Here is a 25,142-nt window from a genome sequence, read left to right on the forward strand (position 1 = left end):
CTTTTTTTTGTTCAGCCATCGTAGATAACTGTTTACTCGCAACACTTGCAGAGACCAGAAAAGCAGCCGCTTAGCTCCGCCTACCCTCTCTGGCAGATCAACCACTGCTGGCTGATGGAAAACATGTCACTAACTGGAACTTTAGTGACTTCTGTGAAAGTCGCACCAGACACCCAGTCTGTAATACTGCAAATGCAAAGGCTTTCATCACCATTGTGTTACCTCATTCATGAAAATCTTCAAGATGATTACTTTAAACATGCATTGTCTCCCAGAAGTTTTGGATCTCAGAACAATCCCAGAATATATGGTAGTGAGTAGCTCTCACAGTCCCACATGTTCTCCAGCTGTCTGCCTGTCTCTCCCTGGAGTGCTTGAGTGCTGGTGTTATAAAGTATCTGACCCTGTTTGTCAAATTAAACTCTCTCCAGGACATTCAGTTAGTTGATTTCCAAAACTTATCGTTTAAGTTCTCCCACTCCTCTACTGACATTACAAAGTTACCCTTGCTTTCCCACTTTTCTTTCATGTAGGACATGTTCACCCTGCATAGTTCTTGAAGGCCTTTGCAGAGTTTTGAGGCCTGATTCAGACCTATACGCTGAAATAAAGACTCAGTGTAATTTCTCAACTGTTAGAGTCTGAAAAAATGCTTGCTGAGTTCTTCCTTTAAATCCATCTACTGTCTTATCTGGTCATATAATAAGTCTCTGGCTGGATTTGTGCAACTAACAGAGAAAAAGTAAAGTAGGAATTTTTATAGTCATAGATAGCTCATACACTCTTGTTTGTCCTTCTTTAATGACACCTCATCTTTCATTTTGTTTCAGTATTACGTAAAAACTATGACACAGTTAACAAACTTGTTTGCATACCAACAAGTTACTAACTCAGCACAGACGCTAGACAGATAGCAGGTACTTTAATTCTATTATCAGTGCACTATTAACATTATCTATTTTCTATGTTCCCCTCGTACCAAAGTACAGATGGAAAAATTGCTTGCTGTGGGCTGATACCAGATTTATCTGTTAATAAATGACTATATTTCTGTAATTACAACCTAAGTGATTATCAGTGAACCACTGTGGGCTATTTGCTAGCATTGGTTAAATATTAATAAACAGGGCTAAAGCTAATACGTTTAAGTGTTACCGCCCAGCACCAACACTGGTTACAAAAATACAGCACGTAAAATGAAGACATGACAACAAGCTGTTCTGTGAAAGGGTAATGGTGTTTAATGGTCTACAGTTATGGCCAGATTGATCATTTACTGCATTACAGAAAGCATGCGTGCTTTTGACAGTGCTATGAGATGTGCTCTGCTATAAAAACTACACACTATATAAATACAGCTACAATTAAAATATGCCAAAATCCTGAGAAAGAGTATAAGTTTGAACTAAATGTATCGTCTGCATGTAATAAAAAATAGTCCCTCCACAAGAATCTCTTGGTCAGAAACGGGAGTAAGAACACATTTAGGAGTAACTCGCTGATTTAAACACGTCCACCGTGAACAGAAAAAAAACTGCAAATAAATTACAACCATCGCACTTTTAAAAACAACACAACTCTAAAGCTTTACATTTCTTTTTTTCCAAAACGCAAATGGAACAAACGTCTTTTTAATCAGATTATACAAACATTGTTACATTCCTTCACAATTTCCAACAGGTGTTAAGACAATTTTGAGTGGTATAAATCGACAGTAAATACAACTATAAAAGTGCTCCATTGATCGCAGAACCGTTTGTCTTTTCTTTAGATACAAAAATTGAAGAGAAACACTATAACAGCAATATTTTCCCCTTTTTTTAAATGCTGAAGCTCTACTCTTTGACTATGGGCCATAACTTTACAAAAGTGTGGTTACACAGGTCGTGGAGAGACAGGAATGTTGTTATTGGAAAAGGGTCTCCTCAGGCCCAGCAAACAAAAGGCAGATTCAATCCATGTCCAAGCCTATTCATGCATTCGTCCTGTGCTCATCAGTATTTGCCAAGCTCACACTGGGCAGCGATAAAGCCATTCTAATTACTGGGTTGTCCTTTTGAACCGGCCCGTTCCTGATTTTTTAAATGGGTGCTTAGTCATAGTAGGTCCACATTTCGCTTCCCCCAGCACTTTCCCTTGAATCATTTCACAACATTGTCATTTTAAATGCAACTGTCTTCATCATCCGGAGCCTCCTTTGGTGACCATTAGTTGTTCTCTTGTGAAATTGTAGTTTCCTTTAAAAAGAATGAAAAAACAGAACAGGTTAGACGTTGGATTCAGGTGTTAATCTCTGAGTTACACAATCCCCTTTAAGTAATCTGGCATTGAGTTAAACCGAGATTATTCAAGCTGAGGTTTCTGATTTATTCGTGAATGAAGTCGGCTTAACGTTATATGGCCCCTAGTTGGTCATTCACCAAAATGCAACAACTTCAAACAACAGTTATTGAGAGTTGAAGTTAATTATGTACTCTCGCTAATGTTCTTCTACTATCTTATCTCTGTTTGGTGTTGCAATCCAAACAGTGTTGTGGTCAAGGTATGCTTATACAACTCATAACTTTCAGATAAGGCCGCTGTTGTTGACAGGAGACGCAGGTGGAGCTCTTATTCTGTAGGTGCTCTTGTTTTACATCCATTAATTTTACAATTTACATTCATATCTAAAGGGTTAATTAGACTGAAATAAACTGCCCTAACATGTTCAATAAATAACATGTCTTGCTCGCTAACGCAACATTTTTGTTTAACCAACAGAAACACACTTAATTGATATCAAATGGAAACTTTCTATTAAATTCCTTCATCTCCATGGGGTGCTGCTTTAATTCCTTGTAGGCTCAGTTTAATGAGGAAACCAAGACACTATAAAAACTTGCCACTTCCTGCTCCTAAGAGCAGCGGGCGAGGAAGTCTGCATATTCAATTAACTCTTAGTTTACTGCTGGTTCTGTATGCAGAAATATATTATAAAAGACAATGCACTTTTGCTTTCTGTGCTAACATTTTAACTCTGAAATATGCATTATTATGCATATGTATGCATGCATTTATTACAACAGATATCTATGGTTTTAAAGTGCATTTATAATTTGATTAAATTCTCTTGAATCAAAATGTCTCTTTGTTGAATTATTGCTTACCTCTAGTTGCATTAGTTTAGGCTTAAGTGCATTTGCATGCATTCTTGTACTGTGCATATTGTCGTATCATATATTTGTATGTCGTATGTTTTGCGTGTCTGTCTGTTCAGGTTTTACTTGTGCACTCTCTGTCATATGTAAAGCACTTTGTGTTTTAAAAGGTGCTATACAAAAATTAAGTTTATTATATATATGTCTGAGATAAGTTTCCCGCCTTTACAGTCTCCTCCTACAAAATGTAACTTTGCAATGTTTGAGTGTCCATAGATCAAGGTCTCAGGGTTAGGTTTTTTTAAAGCACAACTCAGAAGAAGAGATATCTTTCCCTGGTTACTCTCAGTGTGTGTTAAAGCCATAAAAAAGTCTCTTACAAATGGAGTCCTCTCTCCGTATTTGCTCCAGAAGGTCATCTTGACGGTGTTCCTGTGCCCCGTCCGCTGGTCAAAGGTCTGGCAGCTTTGGAAAGGGGGGCTGTACAGGTGCAAACTGACTGCGACCTCTGTGTGGCTGACATTTTCCACACGATGCAGGCCAATGGTGTCTAAAATGTGCGACAAAAACACATAGATTTAGACAGTGAACACCGCTGGAATGCTGTGAAAGGAAGCTCAGCTGCAGTTACTGGCAGTTCTGTAACCACCAACTGAGACCAAACATCACACCAGGGCTCTGTTGGCTTTGGTGGAAAACTAAGTCAGCAGAGATTTTGGAAGAGACCTGCATACTATTCATTGGAAAGTTGCAACTGGCTGTTAACTCCTGTTGTACCGGTCTGACATTACATAACTGCAGAGGTTGGAAACTGCACTGTAAAAAAATGACGCGGCGGCGCAGACGTTCAACCACAGTCACGTCAACCACCAAACATGTGAAGCATCATGACTGTTTTAATTGTGTAAATATAATAACATGTTTTGAACATATGAAACAAAAGAGTGTTAATAGAACTAAGTGATATCAATACTGAAGAAAGGTAAATGGCCAACTGTGGTTAAAAAATGAGAAAGAATCAGCATGCAGTCCGGTTTCTCACCATTTATGTAAGCGACCTTGTTTTCCTGGAGAATTCTCTGCGACTTCTGCACCATGTCTCCTTGTGATTTACTGTCGGGCCAGTCGAACAGCGTCTCCTTCAGATGACCCTGCAGCATCTTCATGAAGCAGTGCGAGTCCGTGTGGTCGTGGATGCTACTGCAAATTGTAAGAAACACACAAGTGTCAGAACATGTCTTCTTTATAACCCAAAACACACAAAAATAACATTTCTGGGATTCAGTCAAAAGTAACACATTTCTCTGGAAAACTCTGGAGCTCTTCTTGTTGTGTTCTAGATACTAGATTCATGCATATTATAATGTAATGCCCAGAAGTGGCTGGAACAAGAGCAGGAATGCATATGTCACTACTGCAATTTTATTGGCACATCTTAATATTATAAAAGTATTACAAGCTTTAATAAATGTGGTCAGGTGTTTAAGCAATAATGTGTTTTTACGTAACCGTCCTGTCTGTCTGTGGAACATTGAACTCTCTTATCTCCAATAACCTGTTACAATAATTACCAGAGAACCAGAGATTGCTTCAGTAGTTGGCAAACAGAATCTGAAGCTGGTAACAAGACTGATAAACTCATAACCACTGAAACACAATAATATTGTTCCCATAAATGCAACATTTGTAGATTTACATCAGTAGTTATTTTCATCTGAGACCTTGTTGAGGCTAACTGAAAATTAGCCAAACACTATTTGATAATACTGTGTTTTGTAACTTAAAAAAAGCAACAATTATAGTTCATATGAAGAAGTCTTTCAGGGTCTCACCTGCCGTGTCCTTCTCCCCAGCACAGGATCATGAGATTGAACTTCCCATTTCCCCCGTCAACCAAGTTCCTTGTGTACCTGCACATGAGGACAATTTGTTGAACAAACAGGGTGACATAGTACATCATGTGTCCTTGCCTCTGTTCCAATGAAGCTTTCAAAACAGCCCTACAGCAACTGCTTTAACCTGACGTAGAATCATGTTAGGACAAACCTATGAAACAGGACAGCAAAGGTATTCTCATGTTTTAAATTTTACTTTATTTTTATGTATCGCCCAAATATCACACCCTGATTTTCTTGGTATATACCTCATTTATAGTTCATTTTCCACTCTGTAAACCTATTGCAAAACTATACAACTAAAAATCCTAAAGGAACACATTATTTACAGAAGCACTTCTGATCTAGCATTAAAAATAAGATATTGTTAAGTTTGATGATGTTTTCTGTTTAGATTTTGTTTGCTCAGTCACTAATGTCATACGTTGCACAAATAAAAACAAGCCCTGTTATTTTGGCCATATCATTTTGGTAATAAAAATTATCGAATTGATGTGCTCCCTTACTTTTTTGTGTAGTATACTTTTAATGGGCCACTTCTTGTAATTAACGTGTGTGGAAGGGGCTGACGATGCTACAGTATTAATAAGCAGATGCTAAAGACAACATAATCTGTCAGGCGCACTAAAAACAAAGGGGTCATTGTTATTTTTAAAGGGCTATTCCTTATATTTTCACGTCAAAGGCCTGCAAATAATATTTTTTTCCCCACACATGTTTTTCCCATCATTCTTTGCATGTTTTTGAGGCAGCTGCATCTCCCCACGAGCACACATCCCTGTAAGAATGAGCGGGTGTGTGCTCGAGCTCTGTGTTGATTGGACGGAGCTCTCACCCTCCCTCTGTTGACCCCTGACTAATCAAAACACACGGGAGCCATTGAACAGTTTTTGAACAGAGGGGCCATATTTTGAAGCGAGATAAACACAGTGAAGTATCTGTTTGATATCAGAGGTAAAAGTGTCGTTTTTAAATAAACTTAACTGATATCAATTATGCAAGTAAATGTTTTTTTTCCCTTCTTTCATTCAAATGATATGTGACGACAGCTGCTATTCTGTATGGACAACAACAGCTGGTTTTCATTCAAATTTAGGTACGAGGCTTTTTAAACGGTCGACATTTTTAAATCTTGACTACTATAAATGACTTTGCAAACTGTAAAACTAACCTATCCTACATTCATTCACTTTTTTAGGACATATAGTAGCTTTCTATGTCAGGCATCAAACACTTATTGCAATAAAAAGGAAGAGCAACAGACATAAAATACGGACACAATAAAAAAAAGAGCTGTACAAATAAAAATGGACTATGGCAAGTTAACAAGGCTAAAGAGTAAAGGTGCATTAGCATAATAAAATAGTAATATCTCATGAGTTACAGCAAGATTATGAAACAAACTTTTTCTTTACCTGTACTGGTCAAACTTTGCATATTTCATCCATTCCTGAGGATTGCTCTCATACGCTTCCATTATATCCTGCACCTCCTCTACATTGATGCAGTCACTCTCGAAGATGTTGTGCAGGACCTTAATCAGGTCGTCCAGAGTTTCTGGCTTCACTACCTCGGTTTGCTCCATCTCTCTGGCTTTCTTTTTTTGATATTTCTCTCTTCAACTTGAAACAACAGGTTTCTCTGTGCAACTTTGTGCAGTCGGCTACTTTTTTATAGGCTAGCGCTGCAATTTGGGGGCGAGCTGGTGCCGGACTGTACCATTACGTAGATAGGTGAACGCCCACAGCGCAAAGCCTCATTTAAATTAATTTTCTCACGAGTGCATGATAAAGTGATGCAAAAAACATGTGTTACCTTCAATACACTTACTCCACAAAGATTTGAAAGCTTTATTTTTCTTATGCACGTTTTAATTTAAATTATGCATTCATGTCACACATTAAGAACTTGGACTAATCCTCTTTGAGTCCAATTCCACCACGTTGTCACAAACACATCCTCCCCCTTTTCCTCTCTCTTTCTCACTGAGGCATTTTCTCCAACAATAGCTGTGCAGCCTCTTTCTGTGGGCCCTCTCCTCAGAAACTCAGCCGTCGACACACTCTGTGTAAGGTGTGAAGTTGGGATGGAAGAGGAAAACATGGGAAAATAAAGGCTGGATCTTGTTTGGTGGCATGCAGACTGACTTATTTTTAGGGCTTTGTTACCTTTGTTTTGTTTGCATTAATTTTACAGATAATGACTATATGTAATGCATAAAAAATAGATATATAAGTAGTCAATCATACTTTTATATCATGAAAATATTTAATGGGATAAAGGGAAGGAATGGTAGAAAGGAAAAATGCTTCATTTATACTGCAGACAAATGATGGCTATCTAAACTGAACAAGGCAGTAACTTGTGTCTCCGTCAAACTAAACAACATAACCCGATGATGGATCATTCCATAAACACAGGCCCGGTGTGTGTGTGTGTGTGTGTGAAGCATTGGTTGAAAACTTGCGAGTGATTAGTTTGTTTTCATTGGAAGTACTGAATGAAAAAGTTGTTTATTTGAATTCAAACAAAGAAGGAATAGCTTTCACTCTTAGTAAAATTGTGATTCTTTAACTTTTAAGTCATTTTAAAAGTAAAAGAAACATCTTTGCTTATGATGCACAGTTTCTGAAATTAGGAGTTCTACAAAATCCAAATCCTCCAGTAATTATAGTCTTGGACATCTGCCTCAATTATAGCTCACATCAGTAAACAGCAAGAGGCAAATTGAGTACATGTTTTGACTTGGCACCTGTTTGTGCATGTGTGTGCAACATGTGTGAAGCTGATAATAACTGTGTGACGGACTTATGTAAAAAAGAAATCTAAATCAGGCAGACACAAGGAGAGAGGCTGATGTTTGTGATGTCATATTCAAGATCCTCCTCACAGGAAGCTCTTGGAATCATGTTCCAGCCAGTGAAACTCTCTCAGGATGCAGCATAAATCATTCTTATGAATGTGAGATTGGTTCAAAGTATTTTACAAGGCGTTCACTCAATGTGCTCCACCTATTTTTCTTAAGAAAAACAAGATGATCCACAGTGGTGAAAAACAACATGTTTTTGAAACCTGCACAGTATAGTTCAGATTATTACTGGTTACATATTGTGTGCTCCACAATCTGGTGGTCATTCTGCATGCAGTCGAGATCAGATATTCTACATTTCTAATAACGCTGCACATACCAAAGTGACAACAACACATTTCCCATTTTAACGGATAAGGTTAAACTGTCTGAATATCATTACAAATCACAGGTTAGGATCCAAACAGCAGCTAAACCAGCAGGAATACTTTGCATCTGTCTGCAGGCCTGTCAGTATGTCGCAGTAAAACCCTCTCTGGCTGAGGAAGATATTCATATGTGCTGTGAGCATAAAAAGTGGAGAATGTTCCTTACATCAGAGGTCGTGGCAAGTTTTTCCTCTGAGCTGCCACATCATCAATGCCAGATGATCTGTTGCTCCACCTTGTGGCTGAAGCTTAACCTATTAGTCTTACTGGGAAACATCATAACCACAAATCGAAAAATGCACAATTAAAACACACATTTGTATGCATCTTTAAACTAAAAAGCATAAAAAACTGCCTGCCCTATGGAAGACACTGTAAAGAACATTTGATTACAGATGGTGGCAACAAATTTCCTGGAAAGGACAGTAAAGAATCTAATCTACGTTTTAATAATTGTAATTTGTAATAGTAATTATAATTCTTTTGAATGTGTTATTTTCAACAATTTTAGAGCAACGTGTGTTTACTATGAGTGCACATTTTTATACTCTTCCCACTACTCTGCAAAGTTTGATTTTCGTTAATATACGGGTAGCTATAGGTGCTATATTATATAGCACATTTATTTTAGCTTAGTTCGTTTACTTACCTCTATCAACCAACAATAAAATAAGAATGCATTTTTAAAAAGATGTTTCTTAAAGGATTTTGTTGTTGTTGTCATGACAGGACAAAATCCAACAACAGTCAGGCTACAATAAGCATAAATAATACACAAATAAAGAAGTACATACGAATATATATCGAGAATTAAAAACCTGTGAAAAAAAACAAAATTTAAGGGCCCAATAAAATATGACCAGAGGGAACTTGTGCAACAGTAACAGTAAAAAGGAAGGAATGAAAACATGACATAGGCTATAAACAAATATATAAAATATTGATAAGATGGTAAAATTTTAGCTTAGAATAATAACAGAAATAAATGTGTGTAATGTGTTAGAAAAAAGCAAAAATGAGACAAAAAAAACCATTAATATAAACATTTACATACTGTATATGCCTAATTACCACAGACAATAGAGCTTTAGCTTGCTAAGAAGTCGTTATTAGATTAAATATATGTGGATCTAACGCCACTGCATGGATGATCCGAGTATTACCGAACAAAAATAAAAATCTCTTTTTTTCTCTCGCTGTGTTTTGCGGAGGTGGACGGCAGAGGTTTGAGCCATCTCGGCTGCTGTATCGGCAGGAGGAGCAAGAGGAGGAGGAGGAGAGCATGACTGGTCCCTTTGACGTGGAAACATTTCCGTAACGAGACGATGGAGGAGTAGCAGCAGCGTGTAGCTCGAAGCTATCCCGTATTAACCTTACATCGAGACGCGGGATTTAGCCCGGATCCCGGTCAGGTCTGTCTGGGTTCACGGGAGTTACCAGACCACAGTCTGTGACAGGCTGAGCCCTTTGTGTCCCCCCCGCCTCCCTCCAGTCCGCTACAATCATGATTAAAGCCATTTTAATATTCAACAACCATGGGAAACCGAGGTTGTCCAAATTCTACGAGCATTATGTGAGTATCATGACATTTTGTTTTTAGTATTTACATATTTTAGTGATTATAAAGGGGTTTGTTTGTGGGATTGATAGGCCAGGGAAAAAAGTACATTAAAAAAATCTCAAGCTAGCCTGCTAAGACACTTTCTTTAATGTTTTCTCCTGCAGTTAATGTGATGTAGCTGCATCTTTAGATGCATTAATGTAGTGTTGTTGCAACTGTTTGAACAGAAGGGCGTGTGTGTACTTTAATGCCGTGCTGTTGTTACAAACTGTTCCTGGTGTATAAGATGTCAGCCTGCTGTCCTTTTTCAAATTATGAATAATTAAACGTGTGCAAGCCGAAGCCAGGCTATCGCATTTACAGCCGAGGCTGTATGAACAGGATTGTACTCGGTTTTCTTCCGCTGTCACGTTAAATCCAGCTGTGCTGATGAATTCAGTGTAAGTGAGTAGTGTTGTGACGTTCGCGAACGACCCGATTCTTTTGAACGGCTCTGTGGTGCGAACGACGGGAACCGAGTCGTAGGTTAGCGTGAGAACCGTTCTTTTTATAGTTGTGTCCAAGTTTCACTGATCCACTCCCCTTTAGGCGTAATTGTCACAGGCAGCTTTTTTTTTTTAGCTGCAACTCCGCTATGCTATGTCATGTGCAGCGGAATCATGTGGCCACAACATAGTGCCGACAGCGGGCAACATTATAACCCTCGCCAAGTTTGTTGTTTTTTTGTTTGTTGCCATCTCTGTTGTCATACAGAGTTGTATCATAAATTATTGGCAATATGCGTGTGTTGACACTGGAGAATGTAGTGCAGGCACGTTTGCGAGTCCGACCACTCTTACCTCGGATCTTATGGTTCTGTTTTGCTCTCGGAAAGGAACAGAGCCATAAGATCCGGCTCCTTTAAAGAGCCGTAATTCCCAACACTATAAGTGAGTTCACGCTGTCTGTTTGTGTCACATGACTTTAATGACGCCCTTGTGAGAGACTCGTGCTCACTGCAACCCTTCACGAGCACTGGTTCAATTAGCTTTATTGTCTCTAACTTAGAGTGTGGTTTACCTACCTTCTGTGTCAGAAAACTACCAGAACATAAGCTCCATGCAAGTAGAAAGCTTATGTAATATCCTCAGCTGGGCAAGCTGTGTTCGCTTGTTCTCATAATTGGATTTATATCTCAAGGTTGGCTGCCTTCCCTCTTCTTTAATAATACAATAGCAAGGTGCCCTAACCAGGAAGCAACCAAATTAATTATCTGGAGGGGTTGAAACTAGTTCATTAAGTGAATAGTTGATTCATAAAGAATGAATGGGCATTGATTATTTTCATAATCAGTTAATTGTTTGAATTATTTTTTCTGCAGTAATTTTCTGGCTCGAACTTCTCAAAGAGTGTGCCGAAAAATATCATCAGGCTGTACGTATTTATAGTCAAATCTATCAGAAAAACCTCTCTGATCAAATATTGTAGACATGCACAAATGTGATACTGAATCAAATAGATGGATAAGTTATTGGTGACAATGTACCTGATGCTGGGTTATGAACTGTTGGCCCTTTTGTAAGAGGAGAGCCCCCATGGGCTGCATCAAGGGAGCTAAAGCGTTAGCGGATTGGAGGAATTTTTAGCTTGGCTTGCAATATCTGTAAGCTTGTTTTAGATTGATGTTTCTTTACATGTAAAACAATGATCCCTGTCTCTACCACACAGTGAGGCATACAGCTTTAAAGTACCAATGGATGATGTAAAGTGTTTACTGGTATATCATTGGTACAGTGTCAGCAGATACGAAATAACCCAGGTTTCTGTATTAGGACAAAAAAAGACAAATTAGTGCATCCCTAAAAAAGTGTATTAGAGTTCAATGCAGGGAAATTGCTAATGTGTTTGAACATGTTACACTGATCTGTACAGTAAAATGACATCACATTTTAACCACCAGGTTTTTTTGGTGAGGATACTGATTTTATTTTTAGTTTAAGTTAGTCAACGTAATATCTTTGTATTTTGGTTGTGCTGTGACAAACAATTACCTTTTCTATTCTCTTAATAAGTGGATTCATGGGTTGGTGGAGCCCAAAGTGACATCTTAAAGGTGCTGGTGTAGATTGACCATCAGTACAAAATAGGGATGCACCGAACATTGGAATCGGCCGAACATCGGAATGGGCCGATATCAGGCGTGTTGACAGACATCAGCCCCTCGGCAAATAAGGTGGCATGCGCCGATGGCAGTAGCCGATGTTTTTATTATTTAACTGCTTTAATTGTGCAGTAAATTTAATTGTAACATAGAAGTATTTATGTTTTCAGAAAGATTTTTGTTAGGCTATATAAGCACTGAAAAATGTTTGCACTGTGACCAGGTGATTGTTAAACAGGCTAAAGAGGCTTTTCAGGCAGTTATTTTATGAAAAAATATTTTTATGTGAAAGTAGTTTAAATAAAAAGATGAATTAATGCTTTCTCAAAGAGTATGATTAATTATTTTTTTATAATTAAAGTTAATTTTGGCATCGGTATCGGCCCTGATTTTCTCAATCGGTGCATCCCTAGTACAAAACACACAAACAAAAATTATATTATTAAAAGACATGTATATAAATGAAAACATACAAGAGGCTGGAGGCAGGTTAAGTGAGGCAGTCTGCTTTGTAATTCACTCAAACTGTTTATTGATTGTTAAACGCTTGTTTTGGTTATTCAATTTGGAAAACAGGTCAGGTAAAACAAGACATTTGAAGACGTCACAGTGGTGGATATTTTTGAAATTAATCAGTAATAAAAGTAATGGTTGCTCTCTGTCCTCAGCTTGTCCAGCATCTGTGTATTAAGATGGACATGGATGCATTTGTATTCCAGGAGGATAAACTGAAATTGATTGGATTATCAGAAGGCTATGTGGACTGTGGACACACCATCTGTTGTATTAAAAGCTGAGGTGTCGTCTTACTGACCGGCTGGATATATTTCACGCATACTGTGAGCTGTGAAGCTTTCTTTAACATTCAGGTTATTCAAGTTTGCTTATTGTTGTTGGTGTTTACGGCAGAAGCTTGTGTTAGAGGCAGCGCAGACAGTACATGATGTGAAATATGTGTCTGTGAGTGTTGTTTTAAATAAGAGGGCAGAGCTGAAGAGGCATTGGGGTATTACTTACAGCCGGTCTGCTGGCTCAGACATAAAGTCAAAGCAGCTGTTTTATCAAGCATGTAGAGGAGAGCTGAGTGAAATATGGGCAACCACAAATTAGCTCCATGAAAATTCAGCTATTATCAATCATCCCTCTCCCAACATCAGTGAGAAGTTTTAAGAGAGGAACAGCTGGGTGTTCACGCAACAAGCACACTGAAGATTTTGGTTTTACAGCTTTGCCAAACGTCACTTTCACGCACACAAATTGATATATGAAGGTTTACTAATACAGCTGCAACACTAAGTCGACTAAATCATAAGTCAGTTGGCTTAAAATTATTCACCAGCTAAGCTATTAATAATCAAGGTTAAAGTACTTTTTTTTTCTCTTGCTTTTCTGTTTATATCATGTTAAACTGAATATCTTTAGGTGCAAGTTCTAACTGCTGACAAATATTGTACATTATTGTATATAGTTACAAATAAATAAATACAATACATACATAAATAAAAGCATAAACAGTAAGGTTGCTCACTGAGCCAGATAATAAAGACCATGCCAGACAGACACTGCAATAACAAGGTATAATAGATAAGATAAGATAAGCTTTATTGATCCCCCAAAGGGGAAATTAACTCGTTACAGCAGCTCACAAAACAAGCAAATTAAATAAAGTACTCAAGCAATAACATTAGACAAAAAGTACAGGTGGCATAGGATAGAAGAAATATGACAATATAAATAATAAAAGTAACAAAAATAAACACAGAACCTTCACCGTCAGTAGACTGGGTGAAAATCAAAGTTTCCCGAATGCCTGTACAAACAGATATTATGTTTTTAACAGGTTTTTGAAAGACTCAACACAGTCAGTAGAGCGTACAGCTATAGGCAGGGCATTCCAGAGGCTTGGTGCTATGGCCTCAAAAGCATGATCATAAGTCTTAAGGCCTGTTCGTGGAACAGACAGCAAAGACTGATACCAAACATATGGGAGAGAAAGGGGTATGACATGTAACAAAGTGGGTGTGTTGCAGTCATAGTATGTATCTTACCCATAAGGGCACCTGTACTCCCTTGCATTTACATATCATGTCTCCTACAATGAAATCAGGGCAGAAATGTCTCAATGCTAGTCACACTTGACATAATTTAAAGGAAAGTTGCACATTTAGATTTGGTGCAGAAGCTACAGGAGTCTATTGAAACCCTCACCACCAGAAACATCTTAACCTAAAGTTTAAAAGATGCTGCTCTTAGTGAGAAACTTGGCTTTGTTTATATAGCGTCATTATGCGTGTCATTAAACTGTGAGTAACCCTGCTAGTCCCATGCTACAAATCACATGACCGAGTTAACCTTGCAGCCAGCTGCATACTAGACAGCCTCCTCTCTCCTGCTCGCTGACCTGTTATCACCCTGAGAGGACATTCACACCCCTTGGTGAGGCAGCAGTGTCACAGCTGCACACAACACAAGATATTGAGGATTCTGAGCTTCGATTAAAAACCTCAGATAGCTTTTAAATTCTTTCTCTTGGATCTTGCATTTTTCATTTGCATTTTTATCAACTAAAATATGTTTGCCGGTTAAAGCCTAAAACATAATATAATGGATGACACTTTGGCCTTCTGTTAGTTCAGCAAATCTTTCCCTTTTTAAGCCTTTTAGGACACACACACTACCAAGCACGCCTCAGGATATTTGAGGATTTAAACAGAATCTCATCCATTAGCAAACAATAAGATAAGCCTGCCTCGGTTCAGCTTGCACAATGAAATCATGGCCTCTGTAGCCTGAGGGCTCTAGTGTATGTTTAAACATGACAAAGTGAATGGTAACAGCATAAACGGTGTGTTTTCATGCAGAACCAAAAGGGTAAGGGAGGAGAACCCCTTAATTTACCTGCCAACCGAGTCGTGTGTCTAGAAGCAATGAAATGGCTCACTGGAAGCTACTAAGTGCACAAACACCCCATTATTTACCGTCATGTCTTTGTTTAACCAGCTCTGTTTCCTCATTACATCCCGCAGAGTGAAGACACAGAGCAACAGATCATCAGGGAAACCTTCCACTTGGTCTCGAAAAGAGATGAGAACGTTTGTAATTTCCTCGAAGGTGGAATGTAAGTTGTAAAGCTCGAGTGCTTCAGCCGGACCAGCCGGCTAGTGCATCAGAAAGGAACTGTGTCTGTGTTTTGGCTACAGAATCAGGGGAAATAAATACGCAAGCAGAAAGCTGACTTTGATGGAGCATCACAGAAATTAATTCCACACCATGACGGCAAACTTAGAAAGCTTTATGAATGAGAATCGATAGTAACAGTGTTCATTTATCATTCATGAATGAGGAGCAAGCTGAGGTGTTGTTTTACTCCACTGCCTGCGCCTGCTCCTGCAACAGTCTTTGTAACCGTACACTGAGTAACTCCAGAGCAGAACGGTTACAGAAGATTGTATTACCCTGTTTATTAAGCATTAGGAACACTAATGAGTAGTAGCACATCAACCAGATATTTAAGTCTATTACACATACAAATTCATTCACAGCTTCCTCTGAGTGATTACACAGGATTAGGTGGGTTACAACATTTCCTGTGGCTTAAGCTTTTTCAGTGTGTTAGCATGCTCACTGAGGCCTCCAATGAGCTTCATATCTCCTCTTGTTAGAGTATCTCCTGTACTCACACATGTTGACCCAAGACTGAAGCTGTCCAGCTAATGTTTTTTTCTTGTCATTACATATACCGGTTTATACTGTATTTACTATATGTGGTTATATTCATGGTAGAGGCCTATAGAAGTCTAGATTGCTATCTATTTGCATGTGAAGTATCGGGACATGCATTGGTGTGATGTTTCCTTGTCCCCTGTGTTTCAGGTTGATTGGAGGATCAGACTACAAGCTGATCTACAGACACTACGCCACACTCTACTTTGTGTTCTGTGTGGACTCCTCAGAGAGTGAACTAGGAATTTTAGACTTAATCCAGGTAAAAAAACGGTGAAAAAACACAGTGTATCCATAACAACGTTTGTTTTTGGTTGCATCTAACGACATGTCTGTTTCTTTTTTACACTAAATTCTCTCCATTTTCAGGTATTTGTGGAAACATTGGACAAATGCTTTGAGAATGTCTGTGAGCTTGACTTAATTTTCCATGTAGACAAGGTAGGAAATACTTTTTCATGTGTTTTTTCTTGTGATGTTAAATATTTATAATACTGCTCGATTGCTTTATCTTAGAAATGACCTCAGCCTTTTATGATTTAAGAAATCACTTCTTATATTCTGTGTCATTATTCCCACATCCTGTATAATAGTGTCATGCTTATCTGATGACCACAGATAAAATGTTGTGACATTTATGGTTTTGACTTTACAGATTTTGTAGTTGAGCAATTTGCACAGTCAGAATTAGTTTGTCACATGACAATGACATATTTGGTGTTACATGTAACTCTAAGAATGCGTCCTAACTTCCTGAAAACAACTTTAATAAATGCTGCCATCTAGAGCTGAAGCTTTTTATCAAGCATGTGTAAGCAGTATACTAACAATAAATAATTAAGCAATATCACATGAGAGGGAGTGTTGTACTGAATATCACAGCCGTGCTGATTTTTTAGTACAACATCGCGACTTCGCTTTTACACAACAGTTGTAAAAGCAGCAAATGGTAGTAAAAAGTAACAACAACAACAGATTGTTTTTGCTCCGCCAACTTAACTAGCTCCACAACTTGAAACCTGACTTTTGTTGCCAAGCAACCCAAACATTCTCCTGCACTCTGTTTCTACAGGTTACCACAGATCAGCTGTTTCTAATCATATACTTTTATCTGTTTGTTTTAATTTATAAATAAGAGTCTGCTGTGTGATTCAGAGGTACCAGCTTGATTAATGTAGACGTACACGGTCTGCTGTGATGTTAATTAACAGTGTTCAGAACACCTGGCTGAGGCGGAGTGATACACAGAGTGAAAAGTCCCAGTGATGTTGTGCTCTATATCACCACTCATGGATTGCCTCTTGTCCAATCAGAATACTTGGTCGGATCTAACTGTTGTATTAATAGTTTAAAACACACAATAGTGCGGTTGTTTTGCACATATAAGGGATTATAAAATGTTTTTGTGAATAACTTTGACTCCTCCTGTGAGGACCTAAGGCTAATAGAGGCTGGTATTAGTTGTAATAATACAAAATGTGCCTCCTTAAGATCGCTCATAATTATTGACAAGGACTTTAAATTAATACACATTTAAAAATGGAGACTTTAAGCAAATTCAGTTGTGAAATCATGATTAAAACATGATTCACGTCTTATTGTCCTCAGGTGCACAACATCCTGGCAGAGATGGTGATGGGCGGGATGGTCCTGGAGACCAACATGAACGAAATCATCACACAGGTGGACGCCCAGAACAAGATGGAGAAATCTGAGGTAAGCCTGACCCGGCCCGTCCACTACATGTCTGTATGTATGACTTGACTCTACCTCCATACTCTCTGAGGTACTGTGTACAGTATGCAGGCATGTGTGTATGCTGCACCTTGCATGCTTCTCTCCGGTGACCTTGTGGATGCTCCCTACCTACTCTTGAGTGTTTGTGCTCTTTCTTCGGCCTCTCCTCCCGCTGCTGCACTGCTCTCCACCCAGGTCAAGACTCGACATATCCTCTTCTGTATCCCTCGGTGTAAAATACAGCATCATAGTCATCTCTTTGTCATTATTATGGAGACTTAACTGTGCCATTTTCAGGTGCATCTCTGACCATTGAATCGCTCAGTCGCCATCTTATATTAGACATGTATAAATAAAGAAAAGGCTGGTTGTTTGACATTCTTTCTATTCAAGAGGAGAATGTGAATTTTATACAGTATTAATGTTGGAGTAATTGTTTTTCAATGTGTTTTCTAACATCGATGAGCCAGTGTCCTCGCTTAGATATCTGCTCTATTCAAGGACATTGCTTTGCTTTCCATACAGCTTCTGCTAGCAGATAAACATTCATTAACTTATTGGAGAGTTTTAATCAGACAGACAGCCAGAGACAATTCAATGAAATCATTCCTGTTTTTCGCCTCTGATAGTCCTAAAAACCTAATTGCTCTAACGATTCGGCTTTGGGTTTTTACGTGTGATGCACTGCAGTAAAGTCTAAACACTGAGGCAATGTTTTAGAGAGCCCCTTTGCAATAAGAAAAGCCGGCAGAAAGTCACAAAGTTGTGCAAATTTGTTTTATATTGTTGCTCACGAAACAGTTTCCAACTGGCTGACATCAATTGTGTGCCCTAACATTTTTAAAGTCGTAGCGTTAACAAAGTACACTTTGATCTGAGCTGCATTTTGTGCTTTTGACCAGGCAGAATCTTCTTTTTGGAGTGATGTTCTGTAAGCAGAGTCTTTTACTGTTCTACAATCATCAGAGCTGCTCTGTCTTTCCCTCTTGGACCTACCCTAGACCGCAGTGTGTGCGTGTGTTTCACCCTGATGCTAATTCACAATGACATTGTCCATTTCTAGGACAGTCTCTGGGGAACAAGGAATGACCTGTTCTCCCTCCAATCTGGTTGATTAATGGCATTACTCCTTTTTCATCAGACTCTATAGATTCATATCTTTCTCTTTTGCTATAAAACTAATCGATGGAGAAGCTGTAGGTCATTTAAGGCATAAAAAATGTGGTCTATGATAGGTCCTATCACTTTTTTCTGTGGAGATAAACTGTAATTACTTTAATCTGCTTTAACATTCCTCATTCCTCTTTTTCCTGACTCTGTCTAGTTCTTTCCATTCTTCTCTCTCTTTACAGACGTTTATCTTTCAGTCTACCAGGCAGGACAGGTAGACACAGGTACTGATAAATTTACAACCAAGTACTGTAACCTTAACTGAAGTTTACCTCCCCGCGAGTCTCTCCATACGGCCCTCCATGTAATAATAAACTGACGTCACTAACATACAGTAGGAATCTTTCTCAGCAGACCCAAAAATGATCCCATTCCTCTTAAACATGCCTTGACACTTTAGTAAATGTACAAATGGACTGAATAATAGAAACAGCTGAAAATACTAAACACACTATTACAATCGATAAATAAATACTATCTTTGTAACGTTTGTAATGTTGCTGCTCTTTATGTAACTTTGACTCTATCCAAACAATTCCACCATGTCCCGGTTGGGGATCAATAAAGTGCATCTATCTATCTATTTATCTATCAAACTTTTTTTTAGTGTATTAAAGGAATAGTGCACTCTTTTGCTGAGTTAGACGTGACGACCCCAGGAACATTTCTCTATGATAGATTTGTAAAGACAGAAGTCGGTCAGGTTAGCTTAGCTTAGCACAAACAGTGGAAACGTTAGGAAAAAGCTAGCCAGGCTTAGTCCAAATGAGTCTACCAGCACCTCTACTTATGAATATTTATGATGTGTTGTCTGCACTAAATGTAAAGTGTAAAGAGTGCAACTTGGTTATTGAGGAACCAATAGAGACAGAAAGTTACAGGTCTTTATAAGGGGTGGGAATCATAGGGTAACTCATGGTACGATACGCGATATGCGGCCCACGCTAACAATAATATCATGATACGTGGTTACCCTGGTAACCTTAAGATATATTGCAATACGATCGTATTATGATACATCACAATATCTGTTTAACCTCTTCGGTCAATTAATTTCCGTTCATGGTACCCTCATTCATGTCATAAGCCCAGGGACTACAGATACAAATTAGCTTAAAGCTAACTCTGGTACAGCTAAGAAGCTGTGCATTGTCCCTGTCACATAAACAAATAAAAGAAAAAACCCCCACGAGGAGTCATGAAGTAGTGACGAGCGGAGTCAAATTTGCAGGGAAAATCTGTTTAAAGCGCCTTATATTTGTAAATTCGAATATAGATATTTTGAGCCTATCAATAATTGTATTGAGTCAGGATGACGATATATTGCCATATCAATATTTTGTCTTAATAGCAACACACTCAAACACTAGTAAAATGCCAAAATGTTATATTTACACTTTTGGCTGAGGATTAACAATTTGATATAACCAGTTTTAGAGGTGCTCGATTTTTATCCTGTTGTAGACAAAAACCATGCTAGCTGTTTCCCCCAGTCTTTGTGCTAAGATAAGATGAGCATCTGCTAGCTATAGCTACATATTTAAGGTCACAATTTATTTTATAGATTTGAGAGTTAATTGATTAATAGCTCAAATGCAGATTAGTATATGATTAAAATAATCCCAGCCTACATGCAAAAAAAGGAGCAAAAAAGCATCTTACTCAAAATCATGACCTGTTCCTTTAAGGTCTTACCCTTTAAACCACATGTAGCTTATCTTTAACCAGCAATGAAAACCTTCTTTCCCCCATTTTTCTTCTGCACCGATATCCCTCACAATCAAAGATGGGGTATAGCTCCATCCTTTAATAAGACGCTCTGACTTACATGGACCAGAGAATCAAGCCACTGTTGTGTGTTGTGCAGCTGGTGTTACTATTCCTGTAAAGATATTAGTCATCCAGCGTTTGATTTAAAACCCCACCATAAAGGACTCGCACAGTAGGTCTCTAGGCGACCCACTGTGAGGGGAAAAATATCCCTAGTCTGACTCCTGAATCCTGACCCGTGTGCTGGATCAGCATTCCTCTCAGTTAACGCCAATGTCATCTGTCCATCCAACACACGTCTCCTTGATTCTGGGCAGAGTGAGGACAAACGCTCCATTGATATAACCTTGAGAAAATAAGTGAAGTGGATTCCAGACATACTTTGTGTGTGTCATCTATCTCAATGATTTACAAGGCTGCACATGAACATACACTTCTCTGCCTTGCTGGTCATTTTTGGGTCGTGCTGCTAAAGATTCAGTTGGGGGGGATCTCTAACCGCAGTGATTCTCAAATGTCTGCCCACACTTCAGACTAAAAACACATCAAGTCATTCCCTCTATACAGGTGTGTCTTATTGTTCCCAATACCTAAACTCCCTTCATGCTTAAACAACTGAAGAATATCTCACACATTTTCACATTGAGATTCATTGTGTTAGAGTGAAGTGCCTCCCGTGTCCCTGAGAGTAGATCTCCCATTGTAGTTTAGCACTACTAGGCCTACAACCCACTCATGTCATCAGTAGTTAACACTAAAAAATGTTTCCTCCAGAAACCCACTAAACCCTGTATTATAACGGCTAATATTATTTAACAATGTTTTTAAAATTTGACGCACACAACCTACACACGCCTATCTATCCAAACATCATTTCCGTCTTCATATCCAAACCCATTTTTCTGCTTTATCCAATTCTCTCCTCGCATTTTGACCCAAATCGGTCCTCAAAAGTCCGGTGGGTTCACTTTCCAAGCAATGCTGCCTTTTGTCCATTCGATGAATGTCCAGTAGTGCTCAGTACAGCAGCATTAGCGAATGGTCTAGTACAGTATGTCCTCACACAGTTGATTCATAATTGGCTCTGGTTGTGGTGTAAATCATTCTGAAACCAAATAATGCATGTGCATATGAAGCTATGAAGGCATCTGAATGTACATTTGCACATATTGTCCGTCCTAGTAGCTGTCGGTGCTTTTGCATTTTGTCAGCAGTTTTCTGTCTAGTACTCTGTTTAGCACTGTGTGTGTAAATTTGTGTGTGTGTGTGTGTGTGTGTGTGTGTGGGTCCGGTGTTCAGTGTTTAATGTGTTGTCATGTGTGCATGTTGTTTTGATTTACTGATTTGTATCTTATCAACCCTCCATGTGTGTGTTTTGTGTGTGTGTGTGTGTAGGCGGGTATTGCAGGAGCGCCTGCTCGTGCCGTATCAGCTGTAAAGAACATGAACCTCCCGGAAATGCCCAGAAACATCAACATTGGTGACATCAGCATAAAAGTGCCAAATTTACCCTCCTTCAAATAGTGGCAGCGAGAGATCCTGAACCTGTAGATGTCAGCCAATGTTTACCGTGATGCAATCTGTTTACCAAGACCTCAAATTACTTTTATCAAAACTATACCTCCTGAAGGTACCGTGTGATTTGACACTCCTTGTTCTGGTGTTTTCTCTTTGTTTTTACTATTAAAGGAAAAATGTTTTACTTGTTTGTTTTTTTCTTTTGGAAGGAAAAATGAAGTATTTATTTATCAGTGGTACATTCCTTCTCCCTCGCTGGAGGTCGGCCCTTAACGTTCAGCTGCTTCAATGCAGATCTGTGTCCGTTTGTTACTGAAGTTCTTTCACTTACTCAAGTGTTTACGGAGGAGAAAAAGCAGGAGGTGAAATTTGGGGACATTCATTTTGGTTTGGTTTTTCCAGACTAGAGAAATTAATCAGTGCAGGAAAGAGCATGAAAGCATTTGGATTACCAAGGTGGAACAGGTCTGCTACAGTATTGACAGTCACACATTAAAGCTTGTTTGTAAAATCAGTGCAAACAATAAAGAATATTATTATATTGCAGATATACTCTGTGAAAGAAATATGGATATATATATATATGCTGAAATGACTTTTTTTTTCTTGTTTGTATGCAAAATATTTTTAAATGATTTATCATGTCTTATCAAAAAATTCTCTTAATTTTAATCTGTGCATGACTTTTTTTCTCTTATTTTTCAACATAATAAACTGTCGAAACTCAACCTGTGTGTTTTTATTATTTCATTATTACAGCTATTGTGTTCTTCGTGTACGTGATTCTATACATTTAACATAATGTCCTCAGGTGCAGCTTGCCGGTACATTGTCCCTCAGATGTTTCACTCTTATTTGACAAAATTGCAGTTGATGGCAGATCATCACTTTGTAACGTTGTAATAATTTCTAAAGGGGCTCTTTATGAAGGGTTTAAAATATTTAACTTAAATGATTTACTAATGCTTTCCATTGAAATACATTTGTTAGACCTAATTTTGAGTTGTAAAAACTCTTCGTCTGGTTAGAGTATTAGGCCATTGTTGCATCATCACAAAACTGAAAATAGGGCTGATTTCTAAGCTCATGCATATTGGACTTTGTTCAGCTATGTGCTTTTCACAAGACAGAGGTGCTACAGACAGAGTGATATAGAGTACAATGTATTGCTCTAGATTTGACTTTTTTGACAAATCCAAAAACAACATATGTGAGGAAAACATGGGGAACATTTTACTGTTATTTACTACTGATTTCTATTACTTTTTATACTTAAAATGCATTCTGCTGATAGTATTTGCATAAGTTAAACAAGGTTTTCAGTTAAGAACTAATTAGTAGTGGATTATTTGTACAATATGGTATTGCCATATTTACTAAAATAATGATATGAATACTTCTGGCACTACTGTTTGTCTTATTGATGATTTATTTGAAGATGAGCCACCATTTAGCAATTATTATAGGACGACCAACATTTATAACTTCATAGTAACCCCGGTACCTACCCCTTTCTTTAAAAAGTATAAAGACCTTTCAGTGGGATATTGTTATAACTTGGCAACCAAGAATGTTTTATAAAAGAATGAAAGGCTTCTTTGATGACATTAATAAAGACAATAAAAATAAAGACATTAATAACGGATTATAAATATCAGTTATAATTTATCAGCCAGTTTTATTATAGAGAATCTTAACGGTAGGATTATAAAAAAAAACCCAATAATAATTCTTGCGCATTTGTTACAGGCACTGTTTGTCCATTGCTGATTCCGTAGTTACTCTCAAGGTGCGCAACTTTAACGCACAGTGCGCGCCAAACAACATTGGTGACATTTGCTGTAAAGTTGAATTATGGTGCACATTATTTTGTTAGCATATATCAGTTACATACTTTTAGACTTTGTTTAAAACAATTCAAACGATTGTTTTTTTAATCTCAATTCTGTACTCAGCTGCGTATTCTCGCGCAGCTTTGATTGTCACATGATTCGTCTCGTGACAACAGGAAGTAGATATGACAACAGACTGAGGATGCTACTGCTGCTTTGAGACTTTTCAACTCTTCATTTTTATTTAAAGGAAGCAACAGGCAACAATGACTTCTATTATAAAAGAAACACCAAGGTGGGCATGTTTTTGTTTATTTTTTCTAAATCATAGACGGAGAAACCTTCCGGTGGCTAACGTAAAGCTACCTTTAGCACAATTCTGAGTTACAAATGCATCCTGAAATGATGGATATTGGGATAAATAGGCATGAGCAAACAAGTAATTGGCCCGGGATGACTTATTTTACTGCTGGCAGCATACCGTCCTTTAATCGGTTTTCCTGTTCTTCTGGAGAAATACATTTTACACTATGCATACCCCTAATTTCATGTAATACACCCAGTAGAAGAAAGATTAAATCTGTTTTGTGGTAGCAAACCTTATGGAGCGGAGTAGCTTTGCCTAGTAGTCAAACTTTGAGTTATGGAAGTCCACTGTTTCATTGCCGTCTTGTTGGACTGTGTACCATACTCCTTTACTATGATTACTATGAGGATGCATTTTAGGGCAATCAACCTATAATATGATAAAACATATGGCATGTGATTGTGATGTATTGATGTACAGTTTTTATATGTAAACTATGTAAACTTTAAACTGTAAGGATCAGAAAGTGAGTCTAAAAGTCATAATTTATCTGAGGGCCTACTCCTTAGTAGTAGGATTGGCTTGTTATATGTAGTGCCATTGTGTAAATATTGTGTAATTTATATTTTCAAGTTAACGAAATAGTATATTATAAACTGAGGTTAGGAATACAATATAGGGATTATACAGTGTACAAAAAGCTATATTAGAAATATGGCGGTAGTGACTATACTTCTTGGCTTGATTCAAATTTGAACGAGATGTTGGTAGAAGTGGCATTACAGCTACTGAAATATTTGTTTATAGAGCCTATTTACTTTCAAATAGCTGGCGTGTGGTGTGAGTAATTTTATTACTTTAGGCTGCTGTGCACTCTTCACATTTATACTGCTTATTTATCCTATGAAACCTTTGCAAACAATGGATAAAAGACTCTTTGCTGATGCTAAATGTTGTGCTGCAAATAGTGTTTTTTGTCAATGTATAGTACCTCTATAATTTAACTAACAGCCAAAGCAATATACATTTTATGTTAGGCCATATTCTGAGATTCTGTATCTTACCTAGATCTTAGTACTTGCTATACATGACTGTCATCAACACTCACAACTCTT

At 38.0% G+C, this 25,142-nt stretch overlaps 3 protein-coding genes across 4 annotated transcripts in view; 2 read left to right on the forward strand and 1 right to left on the reverse strand.

Moving 5' to 3' along the window:
* Positions 1-1,218: 1,218 nt before the first annotated feature.
* cdo1 (cysteine dioxygenase, type I) lies at positions 1,219-6,683 on the reverse strand. Its single transcript, XM_069683049.1, has 5 exons — positions 6,448-6,683; positions 4,970-5,047; positions 4,180-4,337; positions 3,518-3,687; positions 1,219-2,237 (listed from the first exon to the last, which is right to left on the reverse strand). Exons 1-5 carry the CDS (start codon positions 6,615-6,617, stop codon positions 2,208-2,210), a joined length of 606 nt encoding a protein of 201 aa, XP_069539150.1. The 5' UTR covers positions 6,618-6,683; the 3' UTR covers positions 1,219-2,207.
* A 2,862-nt stretch (positions 6,684-9,545) lies between these two features.
* ap3s1 (adaptor related protein complex 3 subunit sigma 1) lies at positions 9,546-22,610 on the forward strand. Of its 2 annotated transcripts, XM_069683483.1 has the most exons (7): positions 9,546-9,842; positions 14,997-15,088; positions 15,844-15,955; positions 16,063-16,134; positions 17,302-17,409; positions 18,783-18,824; positions 21,766-21,853. In XM_069683483.1, the coding sequence occupies exons 1-6, from the start codon at positions 9,774-9,776 to the stop codon at positions 18,816-18,818; spliced, it is 489 nt and encodes a 162-aa protein (XP_069539584.1). In that variant the 5' UTR covers positions 9,546-9,773; the 3' UTR covers positions 18,819-18,824; positions 21,766-21,853. The 2 variants fall into 2 exon arrangements, with proteins under 2 accessions (XP_069539584.1, XP_069539583.1); XM_069683482.1 differs by lacking the exon at positions 18,783-18,824 and having other exon boundaries at positions 21,766-22,610.
* A 1,281-nt stretch (positions 22,611-23,891) lies between these two features.
* commd10 (COMM domain containing 10) overlaps positions 23,892-25,142 on the forward strand; it is a 73,055-nt gene continuing 71,804 nt past the window's right edge. The window contains exon 1 of the mRNA XM_069683415.1: positions 23,892-24,015. Coding sequence (XP_069539516.1) covers positions 23,987-24,015 — 29 coding nt within the window. The 5' untranslated portion in view covers positions 23,892-23,986. The remainder of the gene's footprint in view (positions 24,016-25,142) is intronic.

The sequence above is a fragment of the Semicossyphus pulcher genome, unplaced genomic scaffold (assembly GCF_022749685.1).
Source record: "Semicossyphus pulcher isolate SPU_LCO1_2020_fin unplaced genomic scaffold, fSemPul1.0.p SCAF_6, whole genome shotgun sequence".
Taxonomy (NCBI): domain Eukaryota; kingdom Metazoa; phylum Chordata; class Actinopteri; order Labriformes; family Labridae; genus Semicossyphus; species Semicossyphus pulcher.